The 24,897-nt window shown below is 42.5% G+C and overlaps 1 protein-coding gene across 2 annotated transcripts in view; it reads left to right on the top strand.

Annotated features, from left to right (window-relative positions):
• The window catches only part of LOC137384449 (sodium-coupled monocarboxylate transporter 1-like), a 97,636-nt gene that overhangs the window by 35,162 nt on the left and 37,577 nt on the right, over positions 1 to 24,897 (top strand). For both annotated transcript variants that reach the window (XM_068058526.1, XM_068058527.1), the window contains exons 9-11: positions 5,134 to 5,263; positions 13,627 to 13,715; positions 20,025 to 20,146. In XM_068058526.1, the coding sequence (XP_067914627.1) occupies positions 5,134 to 5,263; positions 13,627 to 13,715; positions 20,025 to 20,146 (341 nt within the window). The remainder of the gene's footprint in view (positions 1 to 5,133; positions 5,264 to 13,626; positions 13,716 to 20,024; positions 20,147 to 24,897) is intronic.

Genomic DNA, 24,897 nt, shown 5'->3' with positions numbered 1-24,897 from the left:
GCATTAGTCCCCATCAGCTGCTGGAGCTTGCGTTCCTTAACACCTGAAAGGAAGAAAAAAAGTTTTTTGTTAATGCGTCGGATGAGACGTAAGATGAGATGAAACTGCGGAGTAGAACAGATTTGAGATAAGGTGAGACGGTGCTGCTGGAGAGAGAGGTCCAGTGTGTGCATATGGCGGCGCATAGCACTGAGTGTGGATCTCAGGATGCGGCGAGAGTAGCAGTCCGATGAACGTTGTATTTCTCGGAGATACCTGTGATCCTGGGTGGTTTCAAAGCATGATGGGTGAAACTGCAGTTGGAATCCACGTGGAATCAGTCGGAGCCGGAGACAGTCACTGAGGAAGGAGATGTGGCTGTGAAAACGAGTTTTGGTAGATACCTTATCAAACACCAGGAGGGAAATAGAAAGCAATGAAGGTGAACAAGGTAAAAGAGACAAACGAAAATCCCGTCGGAGAGAAGAGCAGAACTTCTTCAAGGTAGGCATTCCTGGAAGAGAAATGGCAGTGAATTAAACACTAAAATAAAAGCAAAATACTGCGGATGCTGGAAATCTGAAACAAAAACAAGAAATGCTGGATTCACTCAGCAGGTCTGGCAGCATCTGTGGAAAGAGAAGCAGAGTTAACGTTTCGGGTCAGTGACTCTTCTTCGGAACTGACAAATATTAGAAAAGTCACAGATTATAAACAAGTGAGTAATCTATGTTGGAAATGAGTTAATCAAGGGGTGAAGCTGAAGTCATAGACCAGAATCATCTTCTGCCCGCGTCGGCCGCATGTCAATGAGCCGCCGCAGTCTTCCGTGTGGCGGCTTATTTGAATGAACGGGACGACCCGCCTCCCACCAATGACGTGGAGGGGGCGGCCCGTCCATCCCTGGTAATGGCTTCAGCTGCCTGTGAGCAGGCATTAATGCCATTTTTAAAGGGCTTTCAGCACTTCCGGTGTATTTAAAGATTTAAAGCAAGATTTGTAAAAACAATAACACACAGTATTCTTGGCCCTCTCCCACCATAACTGTAAAATTTATAATTTGCCCTCTCCACCCCAAAACACCTACCTGGTGTACCTGATCTTTCCTCCCATCCAAGCGCATAAACTATAAACTTTACCCCTTCCCACCATCCCCTCCACCAATGAGAAATAGTTACCGCCCCTCCCCCCTCCCCCACCCCACACAGAAAAGATTACCTGCTCCCTCCTCCCAACCAGCGTGGCACCTCGTTTCCCCGGACGGAGATCCGAAGGCGCAGGAGTGCCAGACAGTGGCACAAAGATTGCACTGGGACACAAGGCCTCACCGCCTCCGTGAGGATCGGGCCAGGCCCTCACAGCATTGGGGTTGGCGGCTGGCCTCATCCGGAGTATCTTCAGGCAAGCCCCCCCACCCTCCCCCCCAACACGGACCTCAATGCTTCGGGGGGGGGGGGGGGGGGGATCTAAATTCAGCCCATAGACTGAGACAAGAACAAAGAACAGAGAACAGTACAGTACAGGAACCGGCCATTCGGCCCTCCACGCCTGCGCCGATCTTGATGCCTGTCTAAACTAAAACCTTCTGCACTTCCGGGGTCCATATCCCTCTATTCCCATCCTATTCATGTATTTGTCAAGATGTCTCTTAAACGTCGCTATCGTACCTGCTTCCACCACCTCCCCTGGCAGCAAGTTCCAGGCACTCATCACCCTCTGTGTAAAGAACTTGCCTCGCACATCCCCTCTACACTTTTCCCCTCTCACCTTAAACCTATGTCCCCTAGTAACTGACTCTTCCACCCTGGGAAAATGTTTCTGACTATTCACTCTGTCCATGCTGCTCATACCTTTGTAAACCTCTATCATGTCGCCCCTCCACCTCCGTCGTTCCAGTGAAAACAATCCGAGTTTATCCAATCTCTCCTCATAGCTAATGCCCTCCAGACCAGGCAACATCCTGGTAAACCTCCTCTGTACCCTCTCCAAAGCCTCCACGTCCTTCTGGTAGTGTGGCGACCAGAATTGCACGCAATATTCTAAGTGTGGCCTAACTAAAGTTCTGTACAGCTGCAGCATGACTTGCCTATTTTTATACTCTATGCCCCGACTGATGAAGGCAAGCATGCCGTATGCCTTCTTGACTACCTTATCCACCTGCGTTGCCACTTTCAGTGACCTGTGGACCTGTACGCCCAGATCTCTCTGCCTGTCAATACTCCTAAGGATTCTGCCATTTACTGTATACTTCCCACCTGCATTAGACCTTCCAAAATGCATTACCTCACATTTGTCCGGATTAAACTCCATCTGCCATTACTCCGCCCAAGTCTCCACCCGATCTATATTCTGCTGTATCCTCTGACAATCCTCATCACTGTCCGCAACTCCACCAACCTTTGTGTCGTCCGCAAACTTACTAATCAGACCAGCTACATTTTCCTCCAAATCATTTATATATACTACAAACAGCAAAGGTCCCAGCACTGATCTCTGCGGAACACCACTAGTCACATCCCTCCATTCAGAAAAACACCCATCTACTGTTACCCTCTGTCTTCTATGACCGAGCCAGTTCTGTATCCATCTTGCCAGCTCACCTCTGATCCCGTGTGACTTCACCTTTTGTACCAGTCTGCCATGAGGGACCTTGTGAAAGGCTTTACTGAAGTCCATATAGATAACATCCACCGCCCTTCCTTCATCAATCATCTTTGTCACTTCCTCAAAAAACTCAATCAAATTAGTGAGAAACGACCTCCCCTTCACAAAACCATGCTGCCTCTTGCTAATAAGTCCGTTTGTTTCCAAATGGGAGTAAATCCTGTCCCGAAGAATCCTCTCTACTAATTTCCCTACCACTGACAGCCTATAATTTCCTGGATTATCCTTGCTACCCTTCTTAAACAAAGGAACAACATTGGCTATTCTCCAGTCCTCTGGGACCTCACCTGTAGCCAATGAGGATGCAAATATTTCTGTCAAGGCCCCAGCAATTTCTTCCCTTGCCTCCCTCAGTATTCTGGGGTAGATCCCATCAGGCCCTGGGGACTTATCTACCTTAATACTTTGCAAGACACCCAACACCTCCTCCTTTTTGATAATGAGATGACTGAGACTATCTGCACTCCCTTCCCTAGGCTCATCATCCACCAAGTTCTCTTTGGTGAATACAGATGCAAAGTACTCATTTAGTACCTCGCCCATTTCCTCTGGCTCCTCACATAGATCCCTTCTTTGTCCTTGAGTGGGCCAACCCTTTCCCTAGTTACCCTCTTGCTCTTTATATACGTATAAAAAGCCTTGGGATTTTCCTTAATCCTGTTTGCCAATGACTTCTCATAACCCCTTTTAGCCCTCCTGACTCCATGCTTAAGTTCCTTCCTACTGTCTTTATATTCCTCAAGGGATTCGTCTGTTCCTAGCCTTCCAGCCCTTACGAATGCTTCCTTTTTCTTTTTGACTAGACTCACAATATCCCGCGTTATCCAAAGTTCCCAAAACTTGCCAAACTTATCCTTCTTCCTCACCGGAACATGCTGGTCCTGGATTCTAATCAACTGACATTTGAAAGACTCCCACATGTCAGATGTTGATTTACCCTCAAACAGCCGCCCCCAATCTAAATTCTCCAGTTCCTTTCTAATATTGTTATAATTAGCCTTGCCCCCAATCCCCAATTAGGACCTATCCTAATCTCAAAACCAATTGCTCCTTTGAAGTCCTTTTTAGTCACTTGTTAAAAATCGAATGAACTTTACAATTTTAACGTCATTACTGGGTTCTGTAGTCTGGTGAATACGTTACTGGGCTAGTAATCCAGAGGTTTGGATTAATAATCTGGAGACGTGAGCTGAACTCCGACCATGGCAGTTTATGAAGTTTAAAAAAAAAATACATCGAGAATAAAGAATTTGGATCAGTAATGGTGACTATTAAGCTATTGGATTTTCAAAAAAACCCAACTGATTCACCAATGGAAGGAGACCTGCCATCCTTATGTGGTCTGACTCTTAACTGCCTTCTGAAATGGCCTGGCAAGCCACTTAGTTGTATCAAACCACTACAAAGAAGTATAAGAATTTTTTAAAAAGGATGGTGTTCACACAGACTGCAGTGATTCAAAAAGGTGGCTCACCACCCCTTCTCAAGGGCAACTAGGGATGGGCAATAAATGCTGGCCTTTAAGGTGACACCCACATGCAGTAAATGAATAAATAAAAAATAAGAATAGCCATGGAAATCATTTCATAGAATCATAGAATGGTTAAAGTGCAGAAGTCGCCCATTCGGTCCATCATATGCATGCTGGCTCTCTGCAAGAGCAACTCAACTAGTCTCACTCCCCTGCCTCTTCCCTCTCGCCCTGCTAGTTTTTCCCTTCAAATAACTATCCAGTTCCCTTTTGAAAGCTACAGTCGAATCTGCCTCCGCACACTCTCAGGCAGTGCATTTCAGGTCCTAACCACTCGCTGTATCAAAACGTTTTTCCTTAAGTCGCCTTTGATTCTTTTGCCATTCACCTTAAACCAGTGCCCTCTGATTCAGTGGGAACAATTTCTCCCTGTCCAGACCCCCATGATTTTGAACACCTCTATCAAATATCCTTTCGACCTTCTCTGCTCTAAGAAGAACAGCCTCCTCCAAACTATCCACATAACTGAAGTCCCACATCCCTGTCACTTCACTGGCCCAAACAAAATAGAACTTGTGAGCAAGCCCGTGTTCTTGTACTGTCTTTCATCAATAATCTGCTTTGATAATTAAATGTTCACTTCCTGATTGGTATTCTTATCCATAAGTTAACAATTCCAAGCATAATGAAGTTCTATCTTCATTTACATTTGTAGAGTTGTTATAATCATGCCCTGAGTTCCATCTGATGAACTTCATACCAAGTCTGTATGGATTGAGCCCCTGATTGTATCATATATAACCTTACAAAACACTTATATCTATATAATTATTTAATTAATGACGCCCCCCCTCATATTGGCCAGATCGTATTTCATTCATAATTTATTCCAGATTCATACTATTAGAATACATGGCATGTCTAGTAGGAATACATAAGGTAATAAAACTCCACTATTTTCATTCTAAATGTGTCATGCAGCTTTGAGAGCTGACCAACAGTTCTTTCTTACTTAACAGGGCTATATTCCTGAACTGGCTTGGTATGCTCGGGGTGACAATTACAGCATGTATGTGTGGTTTGGTTATGTATGCTGTTTATGAAAACTGTGATCCAATGGAGGCAAACAGAGTCAGCAATAATAACCAGGCAAGTAAATAATTTTTTTAAAATCACACTTTAAGGCACCTTTGAGGAACTGGATAGCATTGCAGTTTAGTACACTGCCCTTTTATTGTTGTTTCTAGCTTTGAGTCTAGTTCAGTCAAATAGAACTGCAGTTTTTAAACCTTTTTGGTTGGAGGATCCCTTTTCAAATGGATTAGTATCAGGAATCTCAACTTGAATTAAAATACTCATAATATGTATGTGCTTTATGTAAAGAGTGTTTTAATACTTTTTTTAAGAAAACAGGTATTTATTAATGTATATCAATGAGAAGGGCGTGCCAGTTCATCACTGCAGAGTCTGCCTATCCTTGGTGTAATGTTTGACAATGACACTCATAAATCATTCTATCTAAAAGCCAACGTTTCTTGTTTTTCAGGAAAAAGTGGATAGAATTACTGAATGTGGTCCCCCAAAACGCCTGTAAAAATCCCATGTAATTAAAAACAGAATTTGAATTACACAGTATGGTAAAGCAGTAGCCTTGCAGATCACTGGAAGACTGGATGAAGAATGGCCTAAGACTAGTTTGACAACTTAGTTTGTCTCCTTGAGCACCAACGCAAGAGGCTGCAGACTTTGTTAACATTTGCCAAATCACTCCACGTGGGGCTTTTAACCAAAAATCTCAGCATCTTAAACAGTGGCAGGTGGACCTGTGTGGTTATATGGTGGCAAATTGGGATCCAAGCCCTGACCAAGCCAGCCTAGGTGGTTGCCCACATCACCCACCCGTAAGGCAAGTGCTGTTCAGTATGCACTTTCACATTATTTCACGGACCCTCTGGAAAGTCCTTATGGATCCCCTGAGGTCCTCAGAACTCAGATTGAGAACCACTGCAATAAGATAAAATCTTTTCGTTCTGGCTCTTGCATGAAATGAGTTTGTCCAGTCTCAACCCAGTTCAGCACCGACATCCCTCACCGTAATAACACAATTAAGCAAACAAAATTGTGAAAAGCAAAGGATACAAACCATTTAAATCTTCATTTGTATAGTAACATGTAAGATAACTTCAGTTACCTTTTTATATATGCATTAACGACTCAAGCACCAGACTCCTGAATATTTTCAATCAACATAGTTTTAGTGAAGAAATTGTCACCAAATGTACGATTGAGTTCTGCATTTCACAGTTAATTTTATATTCTGTGTCACAAGCTATTCTTGATTATTGTAAAAAGACATTTGGTGTACCAGTGCCATTTTGTATTGCATTCACAACAATGGCTCAACTGTTTTATTCAGTGAGTAATTGAGCCATGCAGACCAGGATAGTCCCAGGTTCAATCTCCAATATATTTTGAGTAAATTGATCTCAGACAGCATGTTTCAATTGGCCTCAGTGTCCGTGGGTTAGGAACAGGAAAATCACTAAGGGATTCCCACCTCCGATCACCACCAAGTGATTCCCTTTTGAAACTGCATATGTGTGGGCATCAAGAGGGGATAGTGTTGGACTCAGTTCCAATGGCCGCATTATTAAATATGCAATATGATGACTTGCATACTATCTTTTTATTCATTCATGTAATGTGGGCGTCACTGGCTAGGCCAGCATTTATTGCCCATCCCTAATTGCCCTTGAGACGGTGGTGTGAACTGCCTTCTTGAACTGCTGCAGTCCATGTGGGGTAGGTGCACCCACAGTGCTGTTAGGAAGGGAGTTACAGGATTTTGACCCAGCGACAGTGAAGGAACGGCGATATAGTTCCAAGTCAGGATGGTGTGTGACTTGGAGGGGAACTTGCAGGTGGTGGTGTTCCCATGCATCTGCTGCCCTTGTCCTTCTAGGTGGTAGAGGTCACGGGTTTGGAAGGTGCTACCTAAGAGCCTTGGTGCATTGCTGCAGTGCATCTTGTAGATGGTACACACTGCTGCCTCTGTGCAAAAGTGATAGAGGGAGTGAATGTTTGTAGATGGGCTGCCAATCAAACAGACTGCTTTGTCCTGGATGGTGATGAACTTCTTGAGTGTTGTTGGAGCTGCACCCATCCAGGCAAGTGAAGAGCATTCCATCACACTCCCGACTTGTGCCTTGTAGATGGTGGACAGGCTTTGGGGAGTCAGGAGGTGAGTTACTTGCTGCAGGATTCCTAGCCTCTGACCTGCTCTTGTAGCCACGGTATTTATATGGCTACTCCAGTTCAGTTTCTGGTCAATGGTAATCCCCAGGATGTTGATAGTGGGGGATTCAGTGGTCATAATGCCATTCAATGTCAAGGGGAGAAAGTTAGATTCTCTCGATTGTTGGAGATGGTCATTGCCTGGCACTTGTGTGGCGTGAATGTTACTTGCCACTTATCAGCCCAAACCTGAATATTGTCCAGGTCTAGTTGCATTTCTACACGGATTGCTTCAGTATCTGAGGAGTCATGAATGGTGCTGAATATTGTGCAATCATCAGCGAACATCCCCACTTCTGACCTTATGACTGAAGGATGGTCATTGATGAAGCAGCTGAAGATGGTTGTGCCTAGGACACTACCCTGAGGAACTCCTGCAGTGATGTCCTGGAGCTCAGATGATTGACCTCCAACAACCACAACCATCTTCCTTTGTGCTAGGTATGACTCCAACCAACAGAGAGTTTCCCCCCCGATTCCCATTAACTTCAGTTTTGCTAGGGCTCCTTGATGCCATACTTGGTCAAATGCTGCCTTGATGTCAAGGGCTGTCACTCTCACCTCACCTCTTGAGTTCAGCTCTTTTGTCCATGTTTGAACCAAGGCTGTGATGAGGTCAGGAGCTGAGTGGCCCGGGCGGAACCCAAACTGAGCGTCACTGAGCAGGTTATTGGTAAGCAAATACCACTTGATCGCACTGTCAACGATGCCTTCCATCACTTTACTGATGATTGAGAGTAGACTGATGGGACGGTAATTGGCCTGGTTGGTCTTGTCCTGCTTTCTGTGTACAGGACATACCTGCGCAATTTTCCACATTGCCAGGTGGATGCCAGTGTTACAGCTGTACTGGAACAGCATGGCTAGGGGTGCGGCATGTTCTGGAGCACTGGTGTTCAGTGCTATTGCCAGAATATTGTCACGGCCCCTAGTCTTTGCAGTACCCAGTGCCTTCAGTCACGCGGAGTGAATCAAACTGGCTGAAGACTGGTATCTGTAATGCTGGGTACTTCAGGAGGAGGCCGAGATGAATCATCAACTTGCCACTTCTGGCTGAAGATTGTTGCAAATGCACTTTTGTGCTGGGCTCCCCATCATTGAGGATGGAGATATTTGTGGAGCCACCTCCTCCAGTTAGTTGTTTAATTGTCCACCACCATTCATGACTGGATGTGGCAGGACTGCAGAGCTTAGATCTGATCTGTTGGTTATGAGATCACTTAGCTCTGTTTATCACATGCTGCTTATGCAGTTTGGCACACAAGTAGTCCTGGCCTGTAGCGTCACCAGCTTGACATCTCATTTTTAGGTGTGCCTGGTGCTGCTCCTGGAATGCCCTCCTGCACTCTTCATTGAACCAGAGTTGGTCTCCCAGCTTGATGGTAATGGTAGAGTGGGAGATATGCTAGGCCATGAGGTAATAGACTGTGGTTGAGTACAATTCTGCTGCTGATGATGGCCCATAGCACCTCATGGATGCATTGCTAGATCTGTTCGAAATCTATCCCATTTAGCATGGCGGTAGTACCACACAACATGATGGAGGGTATCCTCATGTGAAGGCGGGACTTTGTCTCCACTAGGCTGTGCGGTGGTCACTCCTACCAATACTGTTATGGACAGATGCATCTGCGGCAGGCAGATTGGTGAGGATGAGGTCAAGTAGATTTTTCCCTCTTGTTGGTTCCCTCACCAGCTGCAGCATACCCAGTCTAGCAGATATGTCCTTTAGGACTCGGCCAGTAGCGGTGCTACCAAGCCACTCTTGGTGATGGTCATTGAAGTTGTCCACCCAGAGTACATTCTCCACCCTTACCACCCTCAGTGCTTCCTCCAAGTGCTGTTCATCTGGAGTTACATGTAGCCCAGACCAGGTAAGGATGGCAAATTTCCTTCCCTAAAGAACATATGAATAATGGTCAGTTAGATAACATATCAGACTGTAACCAATGCTTGTGGACTCATACCTAAGCTTTGAGTCAGTGCCTTTAGGAGAAGTTGAAAAGAGTCTTTTGATAAATTGGCTTTCACTCATTTCACCACTACATTCCTGTCCTCTGGAATTTACTCCCGAGTTTCCATTGCCTTGTCATATCTCTTCCTGGCTTCAAAAACCTTATCAAATCTTTTTCTTTGCCCTTACACATCCTCCCTCTCAGCTCCCACTGTTTTGTCCTCAATGTAAAGTGCTTTGAATCATCTTCATGTATGTAAGGACCAGAACAAAAATAGCATTGTCATATCTTGTGCTATCGCATCGACTGTTACTTTGGGAGGAGTGAGAAACTTTTATTTGCATCCTTGAATTGAGCGGTCCTTAAATCTGAAATGCCAGGAAAACTCTATATGCCAAATGGGAAATATTAATTTCATCAGTTGGAAACTTACCTTGGACTTATAATGGAAAAAACCCTACAAGTAACTTTTAAAAACTAGCAGCCATGATGGCCACTGCAATTTATATCTGAAATGCTAGGAGATTGAACTGGAGGCAGAAAGGCTAACAAGAAGCCCAGCTAGAACAATGCTTTGGCTGAGTAGATTAGCCAGATTATCCTCATTAGCGGGACATTCCAAACCATCTCAAGCTATTCATAAATGGAGATGTCCCTCCAGGGGGTAAACACTGCCAACCCCACCTAAGAGAAGTTTTGGGTTTTAGACTTTGGACCTCAATAAAAACAAAGGGGAGTGAGAGAACCATGTGATCATCTGTTCCTCTCTGAAGAAACTGGAAGTTTTGTTACACAGACAAGCAGACAGGCAGTAACTGAGTGTACAGCAGCACAGAAGGCTGCTGCTCCCCTGTCTCTCTCTGTCTCTTCTCTCTCTCCCCAGAAAACATCAAGTGATGACTGTCTGCGACTGGGGGACCCTCCAAGCCTACAGAACGCTACAGCCAGTGACAAGTGGAAGAGAACCAACTACAGATTCTGTCTTCAGAAAAAGCCTGAATAAAGCAAGCCAGCCAAATTACACATGACCAACCAAGTACTTCAAGAATACAACTTCAGCTGAGGACTATTGGGGGGGGGGTGAAATCACCCACTTTACAGACTGAGTTTAAGTTCCATTTATTCTGGCCTTTAATCCAACCACCAAATCTATTTTCCCTCCAATTGTGAGTTTCTCTTATCTTTGAGTAATGGTAGAACAATTGCTTAAACTCATGAAGAATCATCAAAGGGATGAGATCATACTTTAAATGTTTCTATTTTTGTTCTATTTTCACCTCTGAGAGAGAAGATCATAGATTCAAACTCAGTTCCGCTCCAGCATTGGAGCACGTAATCTAGGTGTAGTACTGGGGAGAATTGCTTTTTAAATGTTGTTCTCTGGATACAACACCAGCAAAGCTGCATTTTATTGCTAAATAATTGTTTTGCAACTGATTTTCTTGCTAGGCTACTTCAAAGGGAATTAGTGTGGGACTGGAATTATATATAGAACTGACAGACAAGTTGACCCTTTGGGTTTTTATGATAATACAGCAGCTTTAATGATCATTTTTCTCTAATACCAGCCAATGGATTCCCAGATTTATTTGGGGTTTGCCATTTCTTCCCAGAAGCATTGGAGATCAACCTTAATGTTAAATTTTAAATATTTTTTTTTTACAAAAATTATGATTCTTGAGGGGTTTGCCAGCATTGTAATTTGGTGCATTATCCTTTAATCACAAGGCTGTGGATTTTAATCCAATCATAATGGATAAGGTGCAAACCTCCATAAGCTAGCCTTAAGGATCATATGTCAAATGAAGTTTAAGTTCTTGACAGAATCAATCCAGTTCCTATTGGGTTCAAACCTCAAACTGTAAGATGGAGCCAATTCAACCTCATCTTATTGTCACGCTCATAAGAAGTTCAGCGATGAAAATACAGAACCAAACTGAAGAGTTATAAAAATTGAAACAATTTTAAAGAGACTGGTACATGTGCTGCCGAAAAATGGAGGACAAGACACATGACCTTCAGCATCTCTTGCACTCAAATCCACATCCGTGTCTACTAAGACTGAAAATCAATTAAGCCCCATCTGCATGGAAATGCGACAGATAATCACACCTGGGTGTGAGCTGTACTCAAGCACAATGGGCTGGAGAGCGGAGGCAAGCTCCCCGGGCCGCATTCCACAGAGCCGCTGCTTAAATAGCTGGGGCGGCCCGCACCCACCCACCGCAGTAAAGGGGGCGGGCTGTCTGACACCAGCAATGGTGTCAGCTGCCTGTGCACAGGCACTGGTGTCATTTTTAAAGGGCAGCTAGCCCTGCCGGCATATTTACATTTTTAAAGATACGCACCCCCCAAAATTTATCAAATTCTAATGCCCCATTTCCACAACCCAATAACAATTACATTAACTATTTGCCTTCCCCCCCCCCAAAACACTTACCTTTTAAATGTGACCTCCCCCTGTCAGACCGCACAGCATTTAAAGTTCATCCCTTCCCACCATCCCCTGTACTCATTACATTTGTTTGACCCCATTCCCCCACCCTGCCGCACTGAAAATCTTAACTTGTCCCCCCTCCCCACCAGTGTCATGCCTGATTTCCCCGGACGGGGAATTGAAGGTGATGGAGTGCCGGCCACCGCACTGAAGATTGCGGTGGGCCCAGAAGATTAAAGGTATGTTGATTTAAATGTATTCATCTCATTCATTTAAACATTGTAATGCAGTTCCCGTCGCCCAGTGGAAGGGTGGCCGCCACAGAGCCTCGCCACTGCCAGGAAGATCGGGCCAGGCCCTCCCAGCATCAGGCTCCATGGCAGGCCACTGCCAGAATCATCTTCCAGCCCCACCCTCACCATGGAGCCCGACATCGGGGGCCCAGTAAAATCCAACTTAATGCCTAATGAGACAAGACCTTTCTCAGACTTCTTGTCTCCGAATAACCTCCAAGACAATGCAATGTGAACCAACCTCCTCTCCTTAGAACGGGACCATCGTCAAGGCCATTATACAGCCCAGCTAGGATTGAAACCTGAAGTCACATGGGCAAAGCCAACCCTTGTAAAAATTCAGCGAAAAGTTAATTGTTTTGAGGAACATAGGGAGTGTCTTTTCAGGACAGGACTAGAGACAACAACATCAGTCTGGTCTCCTCAGCCACACAGTGGAACAAAAAAAACATCTTGAATTCCAGCAAGGCTGAGAGAGAGAGAATCATTTCCAACAACACAGTTGAACCCTGCTGAGACAAGTTGAAAGCTAACTACAGCAGAGATAAAACTGTGCCTTTGCAAAAACAATTTTTCTACCGGTGAGAATTGACCCAAGACATCAGCATCATCTTCAACCCAAAGTGAACCACCAGGAGACTGCAACAGCTCAACAAATACCAGACAACCAGCAAACAGGCCTTCAACTTTCAAAATTTACCTTCCAAGGGGATCCCACAGGTTATTCCTGAAACAACAGACTTTTACAACCTGAACTCGGAACATCTCTTACCCTGTACGTTTCTATCTATCTTCTCCTCAGAGTGTGTGCGAGAGTGAATGCATGCATGAGCAGTGTTGCGATCATTTCGGGATTTGATTTTTTAAAAATTTACCTCTGAGAAAACCTGTTATCTGTCTGTTTATTTGGCAAATAAAACACAAAGGAGTTAAAACACTTGCTGTGGTCAGTTGGGAGGTGAACAGTGGCAACAAGCCACGCTGACACCCATCTAGCTATAACACTATTAAAACTGTTTCTCTACTCCCAGTTCTTGTATTTGGTATCTATTGTTAATCTGAGCAACCTATCTCTAGAGTGGAAATCTTTGTGAACAGGTCAGACAAAGTATGTCAATTTAAGATAATTGAATATTTTTAGTAATTTTCTCAACTGGGGACCAACTTCTTTTAATTCTGCTACAAGTAATTCATTGGTCTCTGTTAATGTGATACTATGCATCAGTGAGATGATTTGATCCATTTAGTCGAGGTTAAGGTTACCGATTCGAAAAAAAAATTATGATTCAGTCAGATGGGAAGTTGGTGCTTGAATTAAATATAGGGAAAATGCAAATGAAAGGACGTCTATGTGGAGAACAGGTGAAGTTGTTTGATTTGCTTAAATATCTTTTTAAAGTGATCATATTTGGTGTTGTATTTATTTTTGTTAATCCAATTTGTCAACACTGACAAATTCCAAGAAATACTTGGTGCTACAGATGTCGAGAATTATTTCTTACCAATTCTTTTTATTTGAAAATCTTTCTGAAGATGACACCATTACTAGTTTTGGAGATCTTATCTTACGTACCTGGAGTACCGGGACTTTTTGTCGCTAGTGCATTTAGTGGCACTCTGAGGTATGTAATGTGTTACTCCAGATATTAGAATTCACAGTATGTTAGATAGAATAATAATTAAATAAAATACAAATTCTTACAAAAAGTACTAATTGTAGTATTGAAATTAAGGAAAATATCTGTGTACATTTGTGCAAGGAGGAGGGAGCGAGAAATAATGGATTATTTATGTTGTACCCTAAGTGTTGAGCTGCTAACTTGCACATGCTGAGTTCCTAATGCTAGGAAGAGAAAAAAATCAGTGAGTCAGTCCATAAAAACTGGAAAATGCTAATAGTAGGTACATAGGAGTAAATGCACTGTCTCCAAATGGCTTCAGAGAATGGGGTGAACACTGGTGGTCCTTAAAAGAAATCAAGAAAATGTCAAAGGAGTCAGAGAAATTCTAGAAAATATTATTATAAATTTTGAAACATTACCCATACAATACCATTACATACGTTGTTAAGAACTAGCAAAGACCAACCAGCCCTTCTAACTGCCCGACCATACTACGATTTATGTACAAGATGCCTCAGAAGAATTACTGTCTCCATTCTGCCTCTGTATTCTACTTTTTGCAGAACCAACCAATCCAGCCACTTTAATTCCTGAATATCTCTGGCAAATCTGAATTCTCTTTGATAATTTTTACTCCGTTACACAACTTAACTGTTGTAAGTGTGACAAGGACACAGTAAAATTCTAGAGTTGAAACTCTTAATTTTTTAACATGTTAAGTCTTCCTAGAAGCATGCCTCACAGTGAACAGAAGCCAAAATGGCATATTTCTTTACGAAGTAGGTAAAAAATTGGTAACTGTGTAAGATTTGGTTCGGGAGTCACAGATTACCCAAAAAAGGATCAAGCTCATAAGTGATTTTAAAGCAGTTTATCAAGAAACAACAGTTTAAATATGATGTACATGACATTCTTCCTGAAAAAATGGACAATTTCACATTTTCCCACATTATACTCCATTTGCCAGATTTTTGCCCACTCACTTAACCTATCTATATCCCTTTGTAGCCCCCTTATGTCCTCTTCACAAATTACTTTCCTATCTATCTTTGTGCCATCAGCAAATTTAGCAACCGTACCTTTGGTCCCTTCATCAGTCATTTATATAAGTTGTAAAATGTTGAGGCCCCAACACTGATCCCTGTGGCACACCATTCGTTACATCTTCCCAACCAGAAAATTACCCATTTATGCCTGCTCTCTATTAGCTAGCCAATCTTCTATCTATGCCAAAATATTACGCCTACACCGTGAGCTTTTATTTTCCTCAATAACCTTTGATGTGGCACTTTATCAAATGCCTGCTTGAAATCTAGGTACAGTACATCCACTGGTTCCCCTTTATCCACAGTAGATGTTACTTCCTCAAAGAACTCCAATAAATTGGTTAAACATGATTTCCATTTCACAAAACCATGTTGACTCTGCCCAATTACCTTGAATTTTTCGAAATGCCCTGCTATAATGTCTTTAATAACAGCTTCTAACATTTTCCCTATGATAAGTGTTAAGCTAACTGGCCTGTTTCCTGCTTCCTGTCTCCCTCCCTTTTTGAATAAAGGAGTTACATTTGCTATTTTCCAATCTAATGGAACCTTCTCCGAATCTAGGGAATTTTGGAAAATTAAAAGCAATGCATCAATGATCTTGCTAGCCACTTCTTTTAACACCCAAGGATGCAATCCATCAGGACCCGGGACCTGTCAGCCCACAGCTCCAACAATTTGTTCAGTACCACTTCCCTGGTGATTGTAATTTTCTTAAGTTCCTCCCTCCCTTCCATTTCCTGATTTATAGCTGTTTCTGGGATGTTACTTGCATCCTCTATAGTGAAGACCGATGCAAAATACCTGTTAAATGCATCTGCCTTCTCCTTATTTTCCCTTATTAATTCCCCAGATTCATTTTCAAAGGACCAACACTCACTTTGTTAACTCCTTTCTTTTGTAAGGATCCAAAGAAACGCTTATTATCTGTCTTTATATTTCTCGTCAGCTTTCTCTCGTACTCTAAATTTTTCCCTCCTTATTAATCTTTTAGTTGTTCTTTGCTGCTTTTTATATTCTGTCCAATTGTTATGACCCAGGGGCAAGAGTAATGCACTGTCAATTCAATCCCATTACTCCACAGGTTATAGCATATTATTAACATTTCCCACCTACTGGAAATTAGCCAAATTAAACACTTTATTAACACCCAGAATAAAACACACGAAACCAGGTATCTTTAAACAACAACAAATTAACTATTTATTAATAAACGATATCTTAACAATATTGAGATAAAACTATGTCTAAAAGACATTATAACTTCTTATTCATTCTAACCCTCATGCACACCCACATACATTCAAAAAGCAATGGTTAACCAGTTTTTAAAATTATGTTTATTTTTAATTAGAGCTGTTTCTTAGGAATAATAAACTAACTGGGTTGTAAGTCTTGGTGGGTTATGTTCTTAGTGTGGTGAGATGTCCCAGAGTTGAATAGTTAGATGCCACTCAAAGTCTCCAGGTCAGTTTGATGAATAGTGTGTAATGGATAGGCATTCATGGCACTTTGGCTGCAGCAGGAATCGTACAGGTCTTTCAACAAGGAGTATAGCAACAGGTCAATTTGGATGTTTAAATTAGCAGTCTAATCGTGGAAACTTTCCTGAGAATGCCAGAACTCCCAGAAACACAAAAGGTAACAGGAAGTCACTACTGAGGCAGAGACTTCTCAGAGACTGGAAGTAAAAAGGAATTTGCTACCTCCAACGGTGCAAAGATTCTTTCTCAGGGGTATTATCCTCTTTAGGTGAAACACAGCCTGTAGGCCAAAGTAGATTTTCTGCTGAGAAAGAGACAAATCCTTCCTTCAGGGAGAGCAAACTTTGCTGGTCTGCCAGATCAAACCGGTTCCAACCAGTCTTTACACACAGTCAAACTGATGCAATATGGCATGTGACCTGTCTCTCTTACTGTTGCCGAGGAACAGGCTTGAAGCTCACACCCAATGTTCCCAGAGGAAAAAAACTCCTTTCAGTCTTACAGGCACACAGACCCCTTTTGTTTTTAAGAGAAAAAACACACTCCCATTACACCAATCTTCTGACTTGCCACCCATCTTTGCGCAATTATATGTTTTTTCTTTACATTTGATACTATCTTTAACTTTTTATGTTAAACACGGATGGTGGGCCCTCCCCTTGGAATTTTTCTTTCTCGTTGGAATGTATCTATTCGGTGTATTCTGAAATATCCCCTTAAATGTCTGCCACTGCATCTCTATTGACCTGTCCCTTAACCTATTTTGCCAGGTCACCTTTGATAGCTCTGCTTTCAGGCCCTCACAATTGCCCTTATTTCAGTTTAAAATACGAGTCATATACCCACTCTTCTCTCCCACAAACTGAATGTAAAATTCAATCATATTATGATCACTGCTGCCTAGGGGTGCCTTCACTATGATGTCATTAATTAACCCTATCTCATTGCACAATACCAGGTCTAGTATAGCCTGCTCTCTGGTTGACTCCAGAATGTGCTGTTCTAAGAAACGATCCCAAAAACATTTTCTGAGCTCCTCAGCTTGGCCACCTCTGCCCATCTGATTTTTCCACTCTATATGTAGAGTAAAATCCCCCATGATTATTGCGGTACCTTTCTGACAAGCTGCCATTTTTTCTTCCTTTATACCCTGTCCTACAGTGTGGTTACTGTTAGGTGGCCAGTACACCACTCCCACAAATTACTTCTTGCCTTTATGATTTCTCATCTCGACCCAAACTGCTTCCTCATCCTGGTTTCCTGAACTTAGGTCATCCCTCACTATTGTGTTAATACCACCATTAATTAACAGAGCCACCTCTCCACCTTTTCCTAGTTTGCTGTCCTTCCTAAATATCATGTACCCTTCAGGTCCCAATCTATGCCATCCTGCAGCCATGTCTCTGTAATGGCTATCAGATCGTACTTATTTATTTCTATTTGCACTATCAGTTCATCTGTTTTGTTTCGAATGCCAGGTACATTCATATACAGAGCCTTTAGTTTTGTGCTTTATGATTTTTGTAACGTCTAGATATGCCTGCTGATTTACTCTTAGATTTGCCATCCCTGTCCCTACCTGTCACGGTCTATTTATCTTTTCCCATATTAATACCTTTCTCTCTTGCCTTGTCTCTACTCCTTGATTTACCACATCCTCCCAAATTTGATCCCTTGCCCCCACTATTTAGTTTAAAACCCTCTCTCCTTCCCTAGTTATGCGACTAGAACACCAGCCCCAGCACAGTTCAGGTGTAGACCGTCCCAAAGGTGCAGCCCTCACTTTCCCCAGTACTGGTACCAATGCCCCACAAACCAGAACCCACTTCTACCACACCAGTCTTTGAGCCATGCATTAATTTCTCTAATTTTATTTGCCCTGTGCCAATTTGCATGTGGCTCAGGTAATAATCCAGAGATTATTACCTTTGAAGTTTGCTTCTTAATTTGGTGCCTATCTCCTCATACTGACTATGCAGAACCTCCTTCCTTGTCCTGCCTATGTCATTGGTACCTACATGGACCATGACAACTGGATCCTCCCCCTCCCACTGTAAGTTCCTCTCCAGCCCTGAGCAGATGTCCCAAACCCTGGCACCAGGCAGGCAACACAGCCTTCTGGACTCTCGCTGTTTACTGCAGAGAACAGTGTCAATCTCCCTCACTATACCGTCCCCTAATACCACGACTTTCCTTTTTGCTCCTTCCACTTGAATGGCTTCCTGTACCATGGTGCCATGGTCAGTCTGCTCATCCATACTACAGCCCTCACTCTTGTCCATGCAAGCTGCAAGAACCTCGAACTTGTTGCTCAATTGCAAGGTCTGAGGCTCCTCCATTCCCACCTTCTCAATCCCCTTACCTGTCTGACTCGCAGTCACACCCTCCTGTCCCTAGCCACTGACCAAAACAGATGACTCTATCTTAAGGGGTCTGACTGCCTTCTGGAACAAAATGTTCAGGTAACTTACCCCCTCCCTGATGCATCACAGTATCTGCAGCTCAACCTCCAGCTCAATGACTCTGAGCTGAAGCTCCTCAAGCCGCAGACACTTACCAAAGATATGCTTGCCATGAATTGCGTGGCATCCAGGAACTCCTGGATCACCTGTCCTGCCATCTTTATTGTATTAATTTATTTATTCTTAATTTATAGTTCCCCTCCTTCCTGAACTCCCTCACTGGATGAACTCCCTCACTGGCCAAACTCCCTTCTTCACACTCTGTGCCCTGCAGCAGAATTCAGTACAGACAAGCAGCACTGAGAGTCCCTTGAATTTATATTCTCTGAAAACAATGCTGTGTCAGCTCTGCTAGAGCTCAGAAACCAGTTTAAGCTAACTACCTAATTTACTAGCTACAGCTACTCTCAGAGAGCTTGTCTACCCTTGTTTAAAACTGTAAGGAACCTAACTTACCGTTTAACTTAAACAGTAATTTCAATTAATTGCTAAATGTAAACAAAACAAAAACTTGAATCAACCAAAGTTTTTTGCAGCTCTCCTCCGGTCTTCTTCCATCTGATGATGACTGAAAACTTTCCTCCGAGCACCTGTTTATCTGCCTTATTTCTAGAGGCATGTCAATTACTTGTTAGATCCAATTTTCCCAATCATCAAGGGATAGGTACCCAAATTAAACCTCTCCTCTGCCCATCACTCTGCCCCCAAAGTCACCTTAATTTAAGGTGCTTGCATCTGCTAGGGGCGGAGGTGTTATGATCCTGTAGTTTTTTTTCCAGGAATAAGCGATGTGCCTTTAAGGCTTGCAAAGGATCAGTACTGCTTTAAGAACCAGCAAGCCTCAGGAGTTGGTGAAAGTGCATCTTGGTTGCCATTGGATACAACCATTTGGAGACGTGCTTGGTACTATTTGTTAACTTCTGCCAGACAGTTTTCTAGTGAGGGTACAAAATTCCATGTTATCAGTTTTAGGAATGTCTTGTTTCAGAGCCTGTGCTAGGGTCATGTCCTTGGCAGAGATAACAGGCCTATGCTGTCTTGTGTCTGTCACCCTGGCCGCCTGCTATAGATTCCTTCTTAATAAGAGAGAGAGAGAGATAGAGAGAGAGCTATTTCCATAATATTCAATAAATTTTCTTAAGATTTTATAAGGTTAATGGATAGCCATTTCTTCCAACTGAAATGCAAATCTGACCCCCCCACCCCCACCACCACCCCCGCAAAATAAACACCAGCCAATATTGACAAGAATATTTGCATCTTATATTCATATGGTTTCTGGCTTAGTAACTCTTGCTTTATTTTTCTAATCCACAGCACAATCTCTTCAGGTATCAATGCTATTGCTGCAGTCTTTGTGGAAGATATCATAAAACCAAACTGGAAATCATGGGAGAATTCTTCTGATGGCAAGAAGACTCTGATCTCAAAGCTTCTAGGTTGTCTTTCAATTTCTGAAACTCCAACAAGACAGAGATTGAAGTACAGGAAGAGTCATGATATTATTTATCATAGCATTTTTTGTCTGTAGATACACATCAAGAGCAGCTTTGTTTGATGATACAGAGGGTAACTAAGTTGGGCAGTTTAAGTAAATCATGTGCAGAACTGATGTAAAGAGTTGTGTGTCTCAGCCAGACCTGTGAAGAATAGCCAAACTGTAATAGTCTTCTTAGACAATGTTTCAAAGCAGAAATAGTTGGAATTCAGCACCATTAGAGATTCTTAAACATGAGCAATCTTGTGTGTAGATAATATATGTAAGATAAAAAATACATGTATCTCCACCATATTTACAGCTTTTCCATTATATCTTGGAGGAACTAATTTGGAGCAAACTGTTGCATTTTTTTCTAATCACTCATCAATTCCTGACTAAAGTCTACTATTTGTGTAGTGCTTATGTGAAGTCAGTAGGAGGGAGGGGTTGAGAGTACTTCCATTCAGATTTGGGATGTTAGACTGTATGGTCCAAATTTCCTGATCCAACAGGAATCATATGAATGTACGAATTAGGTTCGGGACTAGGCCACTCGGCCCTTCGAGCATGCTCCACCATTCAATAAGTTCATGGCTGAACAGATTACTCCACATTTCCACCTACCAGCGATAACCTTCCACCCCCTTGCTTATCAAGAATTTATTTACCTCTGCCTTAAAAATATTCAAAGACTCTGATTTCACCGCCTTTTGAGGAAGAGAATTCCAAAGACTCACGACCCTCTGAGAGAAAAAATTTCTCCTCATCTCTGTTTTAAATGGGTGACCCCTTATTTTTAAATAGTGAACCCTAGTTCTAGCTTCACCCACAAGGGAGAAACATCCTTTCCACATCCACCCTGTCAAGACCCCTCACGATCTTCTTTGTTTCAATCAAGTCACCTCTTACTCTTCTAAATTCCAGTGCATACAAGCCTAGCCTGTCCAATCTTTCCTCATAAGACAGCCCGCCCATTCCAGATATTAGTCTAGTAAACCTTTTCTGTACTGCCTCCAATGCAGTTACTTCCTTCCTTAAATAAGGAGACCAGTACTGTACACAATACTCCAGATGTGGTCTCACCAATGCTTTGTATAGCTGAAGCATAACCTCCCTACTTTTGTATTCAATTCCCCTCACGATAAACAATAACATTCTTTTAGCTTTCCTAATTACTTACTGTACCTGCATACTAACTTTTGCGATTCATGCACTAGGACACGCAGATCCCTCTTCATCCCAGAGCTCTGCAATCTCTCACCATTTAGATAATATGCTTCTTTTTTATTCTTCCTGCCAAAATAGACAATTTCACACTTTCCCACATTATACTCCATTTTCCAGGTCTTTGTCCACTCATTTAACCTATCTATATCCCTTTGTAGCCCCCTTATGTCCTCTTCACAAGTTACTTTCCGACCTATCTTTGTGCCATCAGCAAATTTAGCATCTATACCTTCGGTCCCTTCATCTAAATCATTCATATAAATTGTAAAAAGTTGAGGCCCTAGCACTGATCCCTGTGGCACACCACACGTTACATCTTGCCAACCAGAAAATGACCCATTTATGCCTATTCTCAGTTTCCTGTTAGCTAGCCAATCTTCTATCCATGCCAATATGTTACCCCCTACACCATGAACTTTTATTTTCTGCAATAACCTTTGATGTGGCCCCTAATCAAATGCCTTCTGGAAATCTCAGTGCAATACATCCACCAGTTCCCTTTTATCCACAGCACATGTAACTCCCTCAAAGAACTCCGATAAATTGGTTAAACATGATTTCCCTTTCACAAAACCATGTTGACTCTGCCTGATTACCTTGAATTTTTCTAAATGTCCTGCTATAATGTCTTTAATAATAGCTTCTAACATTTTCCCTAAGACAAATGTTAAGCTAACTGGCCTGTAGTTTCCTGCTTCCCATCTCTCTCCCTTTTTAAATAAAGGAGTTACATTCACTACTTTCCAATCTAATGGAACCTTGCCCGAATCTAGGAAACTTTGGAAAATTAGAACCAACGCATCAACTATCTCACTAGCCACTTCTTTTAACACCCTCGGATGAGGTTCATCAGGATCTGGGAACTAGTCAGCTCACAGCTCCAAAAATTGGTTCAGTACCACTTCCCTGGTGATTGTAATTTTCTGGAGTTCCTCCCTTCCTTCCATTTCCTGACTTACAGCTAATTCTGGGATGTTAATTGTATCCTCAATAGTGAAGACCGAAGCAAAATACCTGTTCAATTCATCTGCCATCTCCTTATTATCCATTATTAATTCACTAGATTCACTTTCTATAGGACCAACGCTCACTTTGTTAACTCTTTTCTTTTTTAAATATCTACAGAAACTCTTACTATCTGTCTTTATATTTCTAGGTAGCTTTCTCTCATACTCTAATTTTGCCTTCTATATCAATCTTTTAGACATTCTTTGCTGCTTTTTATATTCTGTCCAATCTTCTGACCTGCCTCCCATCTTTGCGTAATTATAGGCTTTTTCTTTAAGTTTGATACTATCTTTAACGGTTTTAATTAACCAGAGATGGCGGGTCCCACCCTTGGAATTTATCTTTCTCGTTGAAATATATCTATTCTGTGTATTCTGAAATATCCCCTTAAATGTCTGCCACTGCATCTCTATTGACCTATCCCTGAACCTGATTTGCCAGTTCATTTTAGTGAGCTCTGCTTTCATGCCCTCATAATTGCCCTTATTTCAGTTTAAAATACTAGTCATATACCTATTCTTCTCTCCCTCACACTGAATGTAAAATTCAGACATATTATGATCGCTGCTACCTAGGGGTGCCTTAACTATGAGGTCATTAATTAATCCTATCTCGTTGCACAATACCAGGTCTAGTATAGCCTGCTCTCTGGTTGGTTCCAGAATGTATTGTTTCAAGAAATTATCCTGAAAACATTCTATGTATTCCTCATCTAAACTACTTCTGCCCATCTGATTTTTCCAATCTATATGTAGGTTAAAATCCCCCATAATTATCGCTGTACATTTCTGACAAGCTGCCATTTTTTATTCCTTTATAACCCGTCCTACAGTGTGGTTAATATTAGATGGCCTGTACACCACTTCCACAAGTGCCTTCTTGCCTTTATGATTTCTCATTTCTACTCAAACTGCTTCTACATCTGGTTTCCTGAACTTAGGTCATCCCGCTCTATTTCAATAATACCATCAATAACTAACAGAGCTACCTCTCCACCTTTTCATAGTTTCCTGTCCTTCCATATGCCCTTCAATATTCAGGTCCCAATCAATGTCATCCTGCAGCCATGTCTCTGTAATGGCTATCTGATCATACTTATTTATTTCTATTTGTGCTCTCCGTTCATCTGTTTTGTTTCAAATGCTACGTGCATTCAGATACAGAGCCTTTAGTTTTGTCCTTTTATTATTTTTGTAACCTCTAGCCATATCTGTTAATTTACTCTTAGATTTGTATGCTCTGTCCCTTCCTGTCACAGTCTGTTTATCATTTTCCATATTAATACCTTTCTTGCCTTGTCTCTACTCCTTGATTTACCATATCTTCCCAAATTTAATCCCTTGCCCCCTCAATTCAGTTTAAACCCTCTCAACTTCCCTAGTTATGCGACTCGCTAGAACACCGGCCCCAGCACAGTTCAGGTGTAGACCGTCCAATAAAACAGTGACGCTCTTTACACATAGCAAATTAACAAACTGATCCAACACATCAAATGTATCCGAGTCAAACTATTCAAACTATCTCTTACATTGTTGATTGTTTGTTCTGGAGCTCAGTTATATGTATTGTCCTGATCTCTGGAATAGCTTTCAGAACAGTCTTTCACACCAGGGAGAGGGATTCTCCATTTAACTGATGTACCTGTTTAATATGACAGAGTGATTCATCCAGTTCAGATGGAACTCCTTCTTAGTCATTGTCTTTGAAGCTGACTCGAGGTCGGTACCTAGCTTGCTATGTAAGCTCTGTTTTCACTTGAACTGATCTTTGCAGGGATCTCGAGATAGTCACCGTCATCCGTCACTTTCCCCAGTACTGGTGCCAGTGCCCCACGAACCGGAACCCACTTCTACCACACCAGTCTTTGAGCCATGCATTAATTTCTCTAATCTTATTTGCCCTATGCCAACTTGCACGTGGCTCGGTTAATAATCCAGAGATTATCACCTTTGAGGTTCTGCTTCTTAATCTGGTGCCTAGCTCCTCATACTGACTATGCAGAACCTCTTTCCTTGGCCTGTCTATGTCATTGGTACCTACATGGACTATGATGACTGGATCCTCCCCCTCCCACTGTAAGTTCCTCTCCAGCCCTGAGCAGATGTCCCAAACCCTGGCACCAGGCAGGCAACATAGCCTTCTGGACTCTAGGTCTTTGCTGCAGAGAACAGTGTCAATCTCCCTAATTATACTATACCCTACTACCACTACATTCCTTTTTGCTCCCTCCACTAGAATGGCTTCCTGTACCATGGTGTCATGGTCAGGCTGTTTATCCACCCTGCAGCCCCCAGTCTCATCCAAAAAATCTGAAAGAACTTCCAACGTGTTAGACAATCGCAAAGGCTGAGGCTCCTGTACTCCTGCCCTCTGGGTCCCCTTACCTGCCTCAGCTGCAGCCACACTCTCCTGTCCCTAGCCCTGACCATTGACCAAATCAAAAGACCCTATCCTAAGGGGTGTGACCGCCTCCTG

The sequence above is a fragment of the Heterodontus francisci genome, chromosome 26 (genome assembly GCF_036365525.1).
Source record: "Heterodontus francisci isolate sHetFra1 chromosome 26, sHetFra1.hap1, whole genome shotgun sequence".
In the NCBI taxonomy this organism is placed as follows: domain Eukaryota; kingdom Metazoa; phylum Chordata; class Chondrichthyes; order Heterodontiformes; family Heterodontidae; genus Heterodontus; species Heterodontus francisci.
The sequence above is the reverse complement of the archived record's forward strand: the minus strand, read 5'-3'. Positions and strand labels throughout refer to the sequence as shown.